General features: G+C 35.6%; 1 protein-coding gene across 1 annotated transcript; it reads right to left on the reverse strand.

Annotated features, from left to right (window-relative positions):
* Positions 1 to 15,092: 15,092 nt before the first annotated feature.
* On the reverse strand, positions 15,093 to 15,668 carry LOC139870402 (uncharacterized). The gene has a single exon (XM_071858213.1). It carries the CDS (start codon positions 15,567 to 15,569, stop codon positions 15,093 to 15,095), a length of 477 nt encoding a protein of 158 aa, XP_071714314.1. The 5' UTR covers positions 15,570 to 15,668.
* Between the last annotated feature and the right edge of the window lie 591 nt (positions 15,669 to 16,259).

Below are 16,259 nucleotides of genomic sequence, written 5' to 3' on the forward strand. Positions count from 1 at the left end.
ATATTTTGAAAAAAAAAAAAAAATTATTGGGTATATTACTGTTGTTAGAAATGAAATATCATACGGAGTAATAAAGATCAAAGATTTGGACTTTATTTCTTATTATCAATAGTAACTCAATTATAGTTATGTGACAATACTGAATACCATGACAACCAATGAATTTCTATTACTTACATCTTCTTAATATTATTATTTGAAATTAAATATCTATTATTTGCCCCACAACTACTCATACAACTGCTCATATGATGCAACCCTTGATTTGTGACACAGAAGAACTTTCAATCGTGATCATAACAAGACAAAAGGTTAGCATGCTATGGTCGGATAAATTTTCATAAATTATTAGCATATATCTCATAAATTACCACATCAAGTGGTAAGGAAAGCACTATATATTTAATAATACTACTAGTACATATATATTAGACAACATTATATATTAAAGCACTATATATCCATAAAGACTATATATTTTCGTGCTCCACATATCTGACCACATATATTAAATGCTTTAAGGAAAGCACACATCAAGCTTTAAGGAAAGTCCATAAAGACTATAGTCGCTTTAAATCTACCAGCTGTATCAACAAAGACTTTCAGTTTTTTTTTTAGTTAACTAGTGGGATTAGATGAGTTTATCCACTTTACAAATGTCGTTCCAAAAGAGGAACAAATAAATGGTATCACTCGAGTAACTGGCTGTTTAAAAATATATTTAGAGCATATTAAAAAAAAAAAAAAAAAAAAAAATTGTAAAAAAAAAAAACGTTTTTTTTTAAGAAAAAAAAATTCGTTTTTTTAAAAAAAAAAAATTTAAAAAATTATATATTTTTAAGATTTTGTCTATAAAAAAATTATTTTTTAGTTTTATTACCTTTAGATTTTTAGACTATAGTCGCAACTTTTAGTATTAAGTTTAGTTTTGCCATAGTTATTTTCTTATTTTTATTTATCTTTCGACGCCGTTTACCTATGTATCAATTACAATTCCAATTAGTAATCTTTATTTGTAGTTTTAATTTTAAGATAGTGATAGTTATAAGGTTGGATTAACCGCGTGTTTACAAACCACTCTTCGTCTTTTTCATTTTTCGACACTTTTCGACGCGCAATCTTTTTCTCTTATTTCTCGCCATTCTAGTTTTTAGGACTTAGAATTTTTTCTACTTCTTCACTAAATTTCTTAAAATTACGAAAATTTATTTTAAGTGGTTAAATTGATAGACATCAAAATTTTCTGGTTCGTAGTAATAGTTGGATTTGTACGTGGACCGGGTTATTGGAGCCAAACAGTACTCAATTATATTGAGACCAAACGAATCCTGCCCCTCTGCTGCATCTTTTGGCTATTCGAAACGTGGGCAAAATCAGAAAAGTCTATTAATTGGATAACTTATTATAATTTTTCTTTCCTTTTTAAAAACTAATAGGATATTCAGTGAATGCACCGAGCAAGACGTTCGCCGCCGGTCATACGTTCACCACCTGTAACTCGATCAAGACATCGTTTAACGAATATCGCCGCCGTTGATTTTTCTTTAGAATCGTCATCAAGTCGACCAAATCCTCAAACTCAAATTTCCGATAATCCAGTTTTTGAAACAAACCTCACAATTGAGAATCCGGAGAATATTCAGGAACGGTTTGTAGATCCCGAACCATTAAACTTTCCTCCGGAACCACCAATCATTCAAACAGAGATTGTTGAGGAAAGAAACCATTAAATCAGAAACCTCTAGTGATTCAGATACAACACTTCCAATCATGGAAAATCTAGAACCTCTAAGTATGGAAGACCGAATGAGAGCTACACGCACGGACCAAGGTCATGCCATTATTAAACCAGAAGTTAATGCTCCAGATTATGAAATCAAAGGACAAATTCTACACATGGTGACTAATCAATGCCAATTCAGTGGTGCGCCGAATGAAGACCCAAACGAACATCTTCGTACGTTTAATAGAATTTGTACACTATTCAAAATCCGAGAAGTGGAAGACGAACAAATCTATCTCATGTTATTTCCCTGGACTTTAAAGGTAGAAGCCAAAGATTGGCTAGAATCGTTACCTGAAGGGGCGATTGACACATGGGATGTTTTAGTTGAAAAATTTCTTAAACGATTCTTTTCGGCATCCAAAGCCGTGAGACTTCAAGGAGAAATTGTTACGTTCGCGCAAAATCCAAATGAAACATTATATGAGGCGTGGACAAGATTCGGAAGGATGTTGAGAGGATGTCCTCAACACGGATTAGATACTTTTCAAATAGTACAAATCTTCTATAAAGGCGTAGACATCGCCACACGAAAAGACATCGACATAACCGCTGGTGGATCCATTATGAAGAAAACCGCAACTGAAGCTTACAAAATTATTGATAACACAGCCTCCCACTCGCATGAGTGGCACCAAGAAAAAGATATCTTTCGATCATCTAAAGCGGCTAGAGCCGATTCTAGCCATGACTTTGATTCCGTTTCCGCAAAAATAGATGCTTTCGAAAGACGAATGGAAAAGATGAATAAAGATATTCACGCAATACGAATCAGTTGTGAGCAATGCGGTGGACCACACTTATTGAAAGATTGTCACATTGAACCAACGATGGAACAACGAGAGAATGTTTCCTATATGAACCAAAGGCCGGGAAATAATTATCAAAATAATTATCAACCGCCAAGGCTAAACTTAAATCGAAATCAAAACATTCTTTACAATCCAAAAGGACCCGAAAATAACTGGTATAACCAACAAGGTCCGAATAACCAACCGACTCAAAACAACACTTTCAATCAACAAAGACCTAGCTTGTATAAACCACCACAACAACCCGAAGAGAAAAAGCCAAATCTAGAAGAAATGATGGCAAAGCTGATTGAATCTTAAACACAATTCATTACATCTCAAACCCAAACGAACGAGAGGTTTGATCAGTCATTAAGAACTCAACAAGCTTCCATTTTGAATCTTGAAAAACACGTAGGTACTCTTGCTAGCATGATGAGTGAGAGGGAACAAGGAAAGCTACCGAGTAATACTGAAGTAAATCCTCGGAATGAGAATGTTAATATGGTTTCAACGAATTCTGAAAAACCAGCACCAGAAGATGGGAAGATTTTAGATGTGAGTAACAATGAAGAAGTTACAACACCACCACCACCACCACCCGAGTATGTAAAGCCAGTGGTGGCACCATACAAACCACCCATCCCATTTCCAAGAAAAGGAGTTGAGTATGAGCAAGTGATAGGTAATAAAGATTGTGATACCTCTGGAAAGAAGAAGAAGAAAAAGAAGAAGAAAGTACAAGAAACAAAAACCGTAGAAATAAACCCGGTGAATACAGTTCCACCAAAACCTCCACCTAGAGTAGGTGATCCGGGTGAATTTATTGTTCCTTGTCTACTTAGTGACTGTGTTATGTATGATGCACTAGCAGATTTAGGTGCAAGTGTAAGTGTTATGCCTCTTTCATTATATAAGAGATTAGGTGTAGGTGAGTTAAGTCCAACGGATATGAGTGTTCGACTCTTTGATCAAACCATTAAACACCCAGTTGGAATTGTTGACAACCTACCCGTTCAAGTAGGCAATTTAACCTTTCTAGTCGAATTCATTGTCATTAACATAGAAGAGGACCCAAACATTCCTCTAATTTTAGGTCGACCATTCTTAGCGTCCACCAAGGCGTTATTTGATGTAGGAAATGGTAGAATGACACTTAAAAGTGGTGACAAGTCAATCACCTTTATGATTCGAAAGTCTAAATCTCCACCAACCAAAACCGTTGAACCAGTAAAATCGATTGGTAATAACCATGTTGTTTTACCAACTCCAACGGTAGTGCTTAACAATAATAAAACGCCTAAGTGTGGGGAAAATGAAGTAACATCTAATGATGACTTGATAACAAAGAACCCCGTTGTGGATACAAAATTAAATGATCCCGTTATTAACAGTTCAATGAAGAAACTTTTTAAACGGGCTATCGATGCTAGAAGTAAGGGGAACTTTAAGTTATGTAACCGATTAGTATCCAATCTGTCGCCTAAAGAAAAGGCAAAACTAGTTGAATTACGGGATTTCACAGAAGAAGCTAGGCAATGGCTTAAAGAAAAAGTCACAGATATGCAAGTTGATTATGGACCAAGAGAAATTGACGATGAAGTTAATCACAATTTCGACACCACGGCTACCTAAGTGTGGGGAGATTCAAATGTTCTAAAAAGAAAATGCTATCTAGAGTTAGTTGTTCTGTTCTCGTGTAGTTCCGAGAATGGAATCCGATTGGTCTTTTTCGCTAGCAGACACTAAAGAACTAGTTTTCTCCCTCCATTCTGAATTTTTGTTTTGTACGTTTTTTTTATGAAATTAATATGCATTTTAATTTAAGTTTTTAAAAAAACAAAATTTACTTTAATTCATTAAGTTTAAAAAATGATTTCTAAAATTCGTCGTGAGTTAAAGACTAGGTCGTTGAGCCGAAATTGCTTTACCCGAGGGCGGGGCGACAAATTTTGTTATCATTTAATTTTATTGATCTAAAGTATGCAAAAAAAAAAAAATATTATATTAATTTTTGAACGTAGGGGTTATATACCAAACTTCAAAAATATGTATATATGTTTGTATTTTATGTTATGTACACAACAGGGTAAAACAGCACACTTTCAAAGACTGTCATTAAGTTCAACAAAAAGCTACTAATTTTGATGACAAGGCGCAAAATATCAAATGTGATGTAAAATAATATGCTTACAAACTGGGTATTTTTAATCACTTTTCTACACTAATCACCCTCATGAATTTATAATTATAGTCTGATTTCATGCAAATGAGGGCATTGCATGATCTCAAGTGTGGGGAAGGGTTATAAATTCTCTCGGGTTTACACTTAGTTTATTTGCCAAATTTTGTGAAAATTTGAAAAATTTTCAATTAAATGAACTCAAAATCATGTTTATACATATTTATGAACGATGAAAACTAGGTGATAATACCGAAATTATCGTTACCTCGGAAAGGACATAAATTGAGAAACAACCTAAAATGCTTGAATTCATTTAAAATGGAATAAAGGAGAATAAAAAGGCAAAGAAAGAAACTAAGTGTGGGGAGAATGTACCAAGTTATTCAATTAAAAACTATCTATCACATATCTTTGTACAAGATTATTGCAGGTACTTTTGTTTTGGATGATACTAATCAGTTTTACCCGGTTTACTGTAATATATTTGAAAGAAAGATGGATCTACACGATGAATCAATTCCATCATTAAAAGGAAGTAAAGTCTTCCGAAAAAGACACGCGCTTCTTGATTTAGGTCAAGAAGTTGTCGTCCAGACCAGCTGTAGGTTGACGAAAAATCTAGAAAAGTCATCTCTAAAATCAGCAGAAAATCCACGGACCTCAGCATCAAACAGGGTCGCCAAGTGGTCAGATTTATCCTAACCATGAGAAGGATTTATCTCGTACAATGGAGAGGCACCGTACAAATTAGCTTGATAAGACTAATGAATCAGATCCCCAGAAAGGATAATCTCCTTAAAGATTAAAAATCAGCTTTTAAGACTGATATTACTCAATCCTTGAGATTGACCTTAAAGATTGAGAATTCAAACTCATGGAATTCAATGATATCTAAACTCGAGCTTGAACGAGAAAATATTTTGATCAAAAATACAAACCGATTTGTTTTCTGAAAAACCATTTTCAATGCGTTCATTACCATTGAACGTAAAATCCTAAGAAATTCACCTGGAATTCATTAGGTCACCTGAACCAAATCGGGTGTCAACCGTAAGAACGGTGGTTGCATAGCATGGTCGGAGACAGGACCTTGTGCCAGACCGAAAAATCAAAGGATGATCTTTACTATTGCTCCTACCAAGGATAGTTCTAGCATCCGACACGTTAAAAGACCATAATCATCTGCATGTCACGGGACATTGCCTTAACAGTTTCTTGTTCATCGCTTTCCTTTACAACCGGACGGTAGTTTACCGAAAGGTAATATACGGAACAAGTAAACTGGATGTGTGCTATTCGATACCGGGATAGCAGTGGATTACACGAACCTAAAAGTTTTAGCCAAAATATTGATCCACAAATATATTTTGCAACACCGATGATGGATCAAATCAGAAAACTTGTCTAGGGTAAAATCTAGCTTGAATTTTCAAAAGATCAAATGTTTTCATAAAGATCCAATTTCCTTAAAGGATCTAAATTTTTATAGTCATGTGGGACTGTAAACCGCCTTTCAAATGTGCACTTTGCTTTGGAAACCGAAAGTAAATCGGCTATTTGATTGCAAGTGTCGTTGTCCTAAACCCAAGGCAACTGTGGATGACACACCCACCTTTAACCATATCGTTAATATCATTGTTTATACCGCTCTATCAAAATCACTGATGTACAAAGTGTGAAGAATAAAGAAGTGATTCGTGTGATGTATTATATTTTTTCAAGACTGTATTGCTTGAGGACAAGCAACGCTCAAGTGTGGGGATATTGATAAGGCTAAAAAGGAACATATATTTCATAGCATTATCCCCCAAGAATGACAAGTTTTTAGTTGCAATTGTTCCATTTTCAAGTAATATTTGTTTATATTAAATAAGTGCGAAGACAAAAGGCGAAAACGAAGATTCGAAGACGAAAAGGTCCAAAAAGCTCAAATGTTCAAGATACAATTAAAAAGGTTCAAATTATTGATGAAGAACGTCTAAAAATGACAAGAGTACAAGTTACAAAACGCAAAGTACACGATATAAAATTGTACGAAAGGACGTTCGAAAATCCGGAACCGGGGCATGAACCAACTTTCAGCGCTCGACGCAACGGTGTAAAAATTACGAGTCAACTATGCACAAGAATAAAATATAATATTTAAATAATTCATAATAAGAATAATATTAAATAATAAAAAGTTGTTAATTGAGCATAGTTCAGGGGTCGTAAATGAAAATTCAATTTCTAATTTCGCTATATAACGATCTATGTAATTTCAATTGAAGGAGAACTTTTCCGATCCTTTTTTTTATCGATCAAATATCTATATCAATTATCAATATCTATATTCTATATCTCTATCATAATGTTAACTTAATAAGATATAACAATAATCTTAATTTTAATTTTAAATTATGATAATAATAAGATTTATGATAGAGATCGTTTGAGTGTGTAAGTCGAAATTATGTCCGTGTAACGCTACGCTATTTTTAATCATTGTAAGTTATGTTCAACCTTTTTACATTAATGTCTCGTAGCTAAGTTATTATTATGCTTATTTGAGCCGAAGTAATCGTGATGTTGGGCTAAAATATTAAGACGGGGTTATTGAACTTTGTACCATAATTAAGGTTTGGGCAAAAGACCGACACTTGTGGAAATTGGACTATTGACTATTAATAGATGGGGGGTATTGTCTAATTGAGTGACAACTCATTGGAGTCTGTCGAACCTATCTTCAAATTAATTAACCTAATAATTAATAATTATTATGGTTGTCCTATTTAGTGACGTTCATATGGAATCTATTATAATCATTTAATTAATCAATTGGGTTGGGTAATTGATTATTCATTCTGATCAAGTGGATGAATTAATATTCATAAACTAATTAAAACAGGGGTGGATTACATACAGTGATAACTGGTGTAATTGTTGACAGAAGTGATAACTGCGTCACAGTTTAAATCCTTAATCAGTTGGAATATTTGACTTCGGGTATAAGGGTAATTTGACGAGGATACTCGCACTTTATATTTATAACCGATGGACTATTATGGACAAAAACCAGATAGACGTATCAAATAAACCAGGACAAAGGACAATTAACCCATGGTAATAAATTAAAATCAACAAGTCGAACATCATGATTACGGAAGTTTAAATAAGCATAATTGTTTTATTGTATTTTTCATCGCACTTTTATTTTCTGTCATTTTATTTTCTGTCATTTTATTTATTGCAATTTTTTTACGCACTTTAATTTTTGTCATTTATTTTTACGCTTAAAAACAAACCGGTCATTAAACGGTAAAACCCCCATTTTATAATAATACTACTACTTATTTATATATATATTTTTACAAATAAACTTAATAATATAGCGTTAACTTCACCAGCTCCCTGTGGAACGAACCGGACTTACTAAAAACTACACTACTCTACGATTAGGTACACTGCCTATAAGTGTTGTAGCAAGGTTTAGGTATATCCACTCGATAAATAAATAAATAAAACTTGTGTAATATTTTGTCGCATTTTGTAGTAAAAATTAATACTATTTCGTACCCTCACGCTACATCATCAATATAGTTTCATGTTCATAATAAAAATCATTTTCTCAGAATAACAACTTTTAAATCAAAGTTTATCATAGTTTTTAATTAACTAACCCAAAACAGCCCGCGGTGTTACTACGACGGCGTAAATCCGGTTTTACGGTGTTTTTCGTGTTTCCAGGTTTTAAATCATTAAGTTAGCATATCATATAGATATATAACATGTGTTTAGTTGATTTTAAAAGTCAAGTTAGAAGGATTAACTTTTGTTTGCGAACAAGTTTAGAATTAACTAAACTATGTTCTAGTGATTACAAGTTTAAACCTTCGAATAAGATAGCTTTATATGTATGAATAGAATGATGTTATGAACATCATTACTACCTTAATTTCCTTGGATAAACCTACTGGAAAAGAGAAAAATGGATCTAGCTTCAATGGATCCTTGGATGGCTCGAAGTTCTTGAAGCAGAATCATGACACGAAAACAAGTTCAAGTAAGATCATCACTTGAAATATGATTGTTATAGTTATAGAAATTGAACCAAAGTTTGAATATGATTATTACCTTGTATTAGAATGATAACCTACTGTAAGAAACAAAGATTTCTTGAGGTTGGATGATCACCTTACAAGATTGGAAGTGAGCTAGCAAACTTGAAAGTATTCTTGATTGTATGAAACTAGAACTTTTTGAATTTATGAAGAACACTTAGAACTTGAAGATAGAACTTGAGAGAGATCAATTAGATGAAGAAAATTGAAGAATGAAAGTGTTTGTAGGTGTTTTTGGTCGTTGGTGTATGGATTAGATATAAAGGATATGTAATTTTGTTTTCATGTAAATAAGTCATGAATGATTACTCATATTTTTGTAATTTTATGAGATATTTCATGCTAGTTGCCAAATGATGGTTCCCACATGTGTTAGGTGACTCACATGGGCTGCTAAGAGCTGATCATTGGAGTGTATATACCAATAGTACATACATCTAAAAGCTGTGTATTGTACGAGTACGAATACGGGTGCATACGAGTAGAATTGTTGATGAAACTGAACGAGGATGTAATTGTAAGCATTTTTGTTAAGTAGAAGTATTTTGAAAAGTGTATTGAAGTCTTTCAAAAGTGTATAAAAACATATTAAAACACTACATGTATATACATTTTAACTGAGTCGTTAAGTCATCGTTAGTCGTTACATGTAAGTGTTGTTTTGAAACCTTTAGGTTAACGATCTTGTTAAATGTTGTTAACCCAATGTTTATAATATCACATGAGATTTTAAATTATTATATTATCATGATATTATCATGTATGAATATCTCTTAATATGATATATATACATTAAATGTCTTTACAACGATAATCGTTACATATATGTCTCGTTTAAAAATCATTAAGTTAGTAGTCTTGTTTTTACATATGTAGTTCATTGTTAATATACTTTATGATATGTTTTCTTATCATAGTATCATGTTAACTATATATATATATCCATATATATGTCATCATATAGTTTTTACAAGTTTTAACGTTCGTGAATCACCGATCAACTTGGGTGGTCAATTGTCTATATGAAACATATTTCAATTAATTAAGTCTTAACAAGTTTGATTGCTTAACATGTTGGAAACATTTAATCATGTAAATATCAATCTCAATTAATATATATAAACATGGAAAAGTTCGGGTCACTACACATACCCATTTCAAGTTCATGCTAGTTACTCCAAAAACAACAAATCTAGCAAACCAAACATATATTCATGTTAGACTTGAGCCATAGACACTCACTAACACCATTTAAAGTATATAAAACGAATTTAGAGAAATCTAGAATTTTTAGAAACCTTACCCCAAGTAGTGAATTTGGTACCAAATCGAAGAGGATGAAGAGAGGATTCCAAATATGTAATTTGTTTTGATGTTTGCTTGCTAAATCCGATTTAGATGATGAATTAGTGAGTTGGTTGAAGTTGATGTTCTTGGTGACTAGAGAGAAAAAGGAAGTAGGAGATAGATGGAAATGAATGGTGGAAAGAGTGGGTTGACTAGTTGACCTAGTCAACTAGTTTGCCTACTTGGCAACTTCGGTCCCTAAATTTTGAAAGCGGGTGTGTGAATTAACCAAACGAATATTTAAAAAAACGCTCGAGTAACCGAGTGATGTTATAATTAAATAGCGGAAATATTATGAACGTTAGTCAACGGAAACTACGAATTTAAATAACGAAAGATATTATTTAAAAAAAGACAGTGTTAAAAATAAATTTAACGGAAAAACGCGGGATGTTACAGAAGTGGTGGTTTTAACTTATCCTGCATATCCTGTGGTAACTATAAGAAGCAATGTTCGTATAAGACGTCAACGGCGCTTCCTGTATCCACATAAATCCTGGAGACCTTGCACCGTCCCACCGTGGCGGTTATCGTCACTAGCAAATCGGTAGGACAGACTCTCCAAAAAGCAGGAAACGTGATAGGGGCACATTCCCATTCCTCTAAAACTTCTGCCTTTCGAACGTGACCTGCGTGCCACATTTGTATCATGTGGATGTGCTTTTCAGGAGCTTTTTCTTTTCCTCTTTGCCAAGAAAATTTCTTTGCCCCGGGGGTTTTAACACGTGACAGCTTCAGATGGTCAAATTCCCCAAGCTTCAATCGTTCGACTATCACCTTTTTAAGTTCCCTACAGTCATCCACATCATGCCCTTTATCTTCATGAAAGATACACCACTTACTTTCATCCACAGTGAAGCGTGGCTGCATTGGTTTCGGCGGCAGAAAATCTTTGCTTAGTTCCTCCGTTGTCAGAATTTCCTTAGGCGTTTTCGACAACGATCTTATCAAACTCTCCTCTTCTGCCGACAACCTTTTTGGGGCGTACCGTTCGTAAGGACGATAGCTGTTACGGTGGTCAAACTTGTGGCTGGAACGCCCGTAACCCCTGTTGTTGCCGCTTCCACTTCCTTTGTACTTGTTACCTACGTTGCCTTTGCTGTTTCCCTTATCGTCTTTATTGTGCCGGTCCGTTGTGCTGTGGTCCCCAACGGCAACATCTGCAAACTCCTCAGAACGTACATAATCCTTTACCATTTTCACGGCCTCAACGAACGTCTTCGGCAGCTTACGCCGCATCGACTTTACTAACGACAAATAACGGGTTTGAAAGATTCCCATGATGTACGCGAAGATCTGCTGTGATTCAGGCATATCGGGGATCTTTTGGCACTCCGCCGTGAAGCGAGAAGTGAAATTCATCAGGGATTCACGCGCCCTCATCTTGATGCTGTGCGCATCCAGGTGAGTGAGTTCGGTGCGTTTAAAGTTCTGGAAACGTTGCACGAACTTAGTTTTGAGGTCGGTGGAGCTGGATATGCTCAAGGCAGGCAACTTGGCGAACCATTCTCTCGCGACGGCTTGTAGCTGCCCCGGGAACATGTGGCACGCCGTCGGACTATCCCAATGCTGCGTCTTGACGGCGTGTTCGAATTGCTGCAGAAAGTCTTCCGAATCCGTGGTGCCGTCATACATCCCTAGCGTGAGAGGGGTAGTAAGAACGGCGGGCAACAGATGGGTGGCTATCTCTCGAGTAAACTTCTCCGACGTCGCAGAAACTTCAAACGTTCTCTTAACGTTGTCTCCCATCATAGCGTACCAATTGTTCAACATGTTATCTGCCACGCCAGGTTGCTCGACCTGAGCGCTCATGGATTCCGGTGCGGCTAGAATTAAGTTCTCGATTAAGTCCTTTCGTGCCTCCTCTCTGGTTTAGCCAGAACTCTTACCAGTCTCTGACGCTGAACGTGTAGAGCTTCGTGGATAAACTTTGGACATACCAGTTGGTTTTTTGCCGCCTTTCGACATGACGACTGTAAAACAAATCCTCCTTTTGCCAAAAAACGTATCGCTTCTTCACCACCGATGGGTTTAAGCTGGCTTAAATTGGCTTCCGGGGTTCCTGTCCCCTCGACGTCACGCTTATTGGCCTTATCATCATCGTCGAATTGCAACCTAGTATGCTTGATAGAGTCGTCTGGTGTCTCGTAACCGCTTTCGTCAGCGGGCTTCAAAGGATCGTACGGTTCTTTGCCAGTGTTGGCGGTTGTTGACGGATTGGAATCGCCTGTCATCTTGTGTAAAAGTATTGATGAAACGGTCTCACGGATGGCAACAAATGATCAAGCCAAAATTGACCTGAGTGCAAAAGATTGTTGTGACTAACCTTCGGAAGGGGTTCCTCCGGTTAACGCGATGGGTTTGAAGAGTGTGTGGTGGTTGACTTTTGCCGAGCCTCCAAGGCGAACTAATCAAAGTGACCAGTAATGGTAAGTGAATGCTGATTGTTTTTAATGTGTTGTAAATGATTGATTATGGCTAGTATTTATAGGAGAAAGATGGCGGTTATTCTAGGTAACTACCATCAGTCCACTAACCCACGATTACCACTCCTGGAATCCTCTAATCATGCCCACTAACTGCTCCACGTTTTCCTGGTTTGTCGGGCGGACAAGCGACTGAGCAGACTAAGTCAACACTCAACGGTACGCTACGGGTGGCGTAGCGTGAGAACAATCATGACCTGAAGACAGCGTTGACTTAGGTGTAATGCAACCAGGAATTGAAGCTAAACGTCCAGCTAAGAAGTACGCCATGCGTCTCACGTGACGGTCATGGCGGGACGTACGTCATTACTATTCGCCTTTTTTGACCTCGGATTAGCTTCGCTAAGTAAATCTCTTGATACATCTCTATTCAAAACGTACCACAATTTATAAAAACTTTTGCATATCTTCTTTCACTACGACCAATCAACACTGGTTAATGCATATCTTCGTTTAATTCTACCTTAGGTTTAGCCATCAATTCTTCTTTCATTTTCTTTCTCTCCTACTTCAAACGAGCCAATCTTTCTGCAAACGTTATACTATCCAAATTAATTAAACTATTACCAAACACATTAATTAAATGTGATGGTTTAACCTCCGACCCATCATTAATTTTAATTACCTCATGCATTGGCACTAAAACATTCTTTTCAAGACCTCGAGTTTTGGTACCCATTTTATGCTTAATATCACCACCTCTGTTGCCCATTTTCTTCTTAATCTCATCAATTCCAACAACTCTAACTACATCATTGCCATCGGAAGAAACTTTATCAACCCATTGAGGACATTACCATCCACCGTACCAAATATAATGGTCGACTCGTTTGCAGCTAAAACAGTATCAATAGCCGACGATGGCCGAGAAATAGATGTTTCTGAAATCAAAACTAGACTACGGAACCAAACAAATTATTGTGGCCATCATAGGAACCGACCAAGTTATTGTGACCATCAGATAGATTAGAGGGCATATTCGAAGCAGAAATAGGACATTTAACACATGGACCATTCAAGTTAACGTTAACCGTATCTAAGTGGGAAGAGTATACCGATACAACATGAGGCATATTCGATGCCTTTCTAGCCAAGCGAACACTTTCAACATCAACCATAGACCCACTAGATACCACGAAATAATATGACGAATCTCCTCTAACCTAATAGTTATGGGTTTCAAGGCTCGGATAGGCGGTGTGTTAATACTATATGTGATTATAAAGATTTGTATTGTGTGATATAAAGAGAGGTTTGCCTTTCTAAAGAAAATATGATAATTCTCTCTACGTTTCTTCTAATCCTTCATCAAAGAATATATTAAAAATTAACATAAAAAACTCCTAACTAAATAACCTTTTAATTAATAAGTTGAGGGGATGTTCTATATATACACTACAAGAAAAAAGAGGACGGGCAACGAAGGCTTTTTGCTTCGATGAGATGTCGCCTCTAATAACTCACTAAACGACAAAATTTTCAGTCTTTTGACTAGAGTCGTGGGTCCACCAAACAATTGCGGCGATGAGTTTTTACACACTGCCGCGAAATAATTTCTGATTTTCTTTTTTTATTTTCTTTCGCATTAAATTGGTCAAAGGTTGAAAATTCATTCCCGAGGCGTATCGCCGCAAATAGGCATCGTATTATTTTTGGCTCTAAATTTTTTCTTCCGTACTTGAACCCGCCAGATTTTACCTCCCTAAATAATTCCATCGACACTCATGGCCGCAAATGGTGCACCACAAATGGTGGATTACAGATTCTATATAGTTAGAACAACATGCATACTAATGATAAGAAAATGGAAATGGTTAGATGTCAATGTGGTAAACCTGCTCTCATCAAAACATTGTGGTCGGATCTTAATCTCGGTCGGCGATTCTATGATTGTCCTATTATCCGGTATAATTGTATTTATTTTAGTTTATATTTATGATTGATTATGAAATATTAATATCATCGAGTAATTTTGTTTTTTATTTATAGTTATTTACTTGTGATTGGATTGGATGACATGATTCACCTATGTGTGATAGGGCTGTGTAGATTATATCTGAATTATAAAGGACTAAGAGTAATCTTGAAGTTGAACTCAAGATTTCAAACTACTCACTAGAAGTTTGAATTGTTTGAAATCTTTATGACATAACCTAAAGACAAAGCCTCAAAAACCAATTGCGCAAATAAACTAATAAAGTACTCCGTAATAGACATCAGATTTTAAACTATAAATTATAATTATATTCCGGTGTTTGTGCTTCCAGATAAAGCATGTTATTTCTTGAAACATATTGAACCTCACATGTGCTTTTTTATTTTGTGAAGAAAAAATCATAAATTACATTACAACTTTACAAGGAAAAAAAAAAAAAAGATAATGTAAATATATGACCACATTTATCTTAATTTCATTGTAAGAGGACCAAAAACTGGAATTAAATGATAATTTCCATCATGATCATGATACCCAAGTTGTTGATTTACAAAACACAATCTACAATTATCCTCTAAATAATTATCATCTCCTTTCCAAAAGCTCCCAAATCCAAACTCACCCTTATTACACATTTCCCCTAACACCTTCTCAACTTCCTCCATACAACCATCCACTTCTTCCCACCGTAAACTGTCATCCACCACCCTATAGGGTGACTGCCGCCTCTTCTGCCGCCCTATAAATGCCGCGGCACAACGAGTAATAGCCACCTTCTTTTGTTTATTAAACTTCCTCTTAAAATACTCTTTTGTTTTTCTATAAACTTTTCTTGGAAGTTTAAGCAACAGAAAAAAGAGAATTTGTAAGATCAAGCATTGGCAGCAACAAGATAAGACAACACAATCGGCACCGATCATGATCCAATCTTGTCGTTCCATGATTCGGGATGATGAAAAAGAGAATGAGAGAAATAGCTTTGGAAATAATCATGTCTTTACAATAGAATAATTAGTTGACTAATTATTTGTGTTTGAAGGTGTTATAAAATGGGAATGTGTGAAGCAATGAGATTGTTGAAGCTGATAAGGTAAATATAATAAAGGGTGGTAATGGGTTGTGACTTGCAAACCACTCCAGCTCATGCATGTGGAATAGTATACACCAAGAAATCAACATATAATCATCTGTGAGCTGCCTCATTCACTACTAGAAAAATGAGAACAGGGGATGCATACTTTTTGAGGCGCTCCAAAAGCGCCACTAAAGGCTCGCTAAACGACAAAATTTCAACGCTCGCTCAGTTTTGGTCAAACATTGTCTTTTGTGGCGCTTTTTGTGGCGCAATGAGCGCCACATTTGATTTAGTGATTTTATTTTAGATTTAAATAAAGAAAGTGATCGAGAAAAACCCCGTCAACTCTTTTGCGGCGCATAAAATCGCCACTTAATGTATTTTCTTTTTCTTTTTTCCTTTTAATATTTTCCCTCCAAAAAAAAAAAAATCCCGCCAAACGAAAAAAATCCCGCCAACTTTATTGTGGCGCTTCTTTACCCTTTTGTGGCGCACCAGCGCCACTAAAGGCTAAAAAAAAAAACAAGATTTAACTAGCAATATTATTTATTAGTAT

The sequence above is a fragment of the Rutidosis leptorrhynchoides genome, chromosome 10 (genome assembly GCF_046630445.1).
Source record: "Rutidosis leptorrhynchoides isolate AG116_Rl617_1_P2 chromosome 10, CSIRO_AGI_Rlap_v1, whole genome shotgun sequence".
Lineage (NCBI taxonomy): Eukaryota > Viridiplantae > Streptophyta > Magnoliopsida > Asterales > Asteraceae > Rutidosis > Rutidosis leptorrhynchoides.

What these genes read in the sequence shown, in the direction of transcription:
- LOC139870402 (XM_071858213.1), bottom strand. Translation starts at nt 15,569, where the DNA reads ATGGAACGACAAGATTGGATCATGATCGGTGCCGATTGTGTTGTCTTA.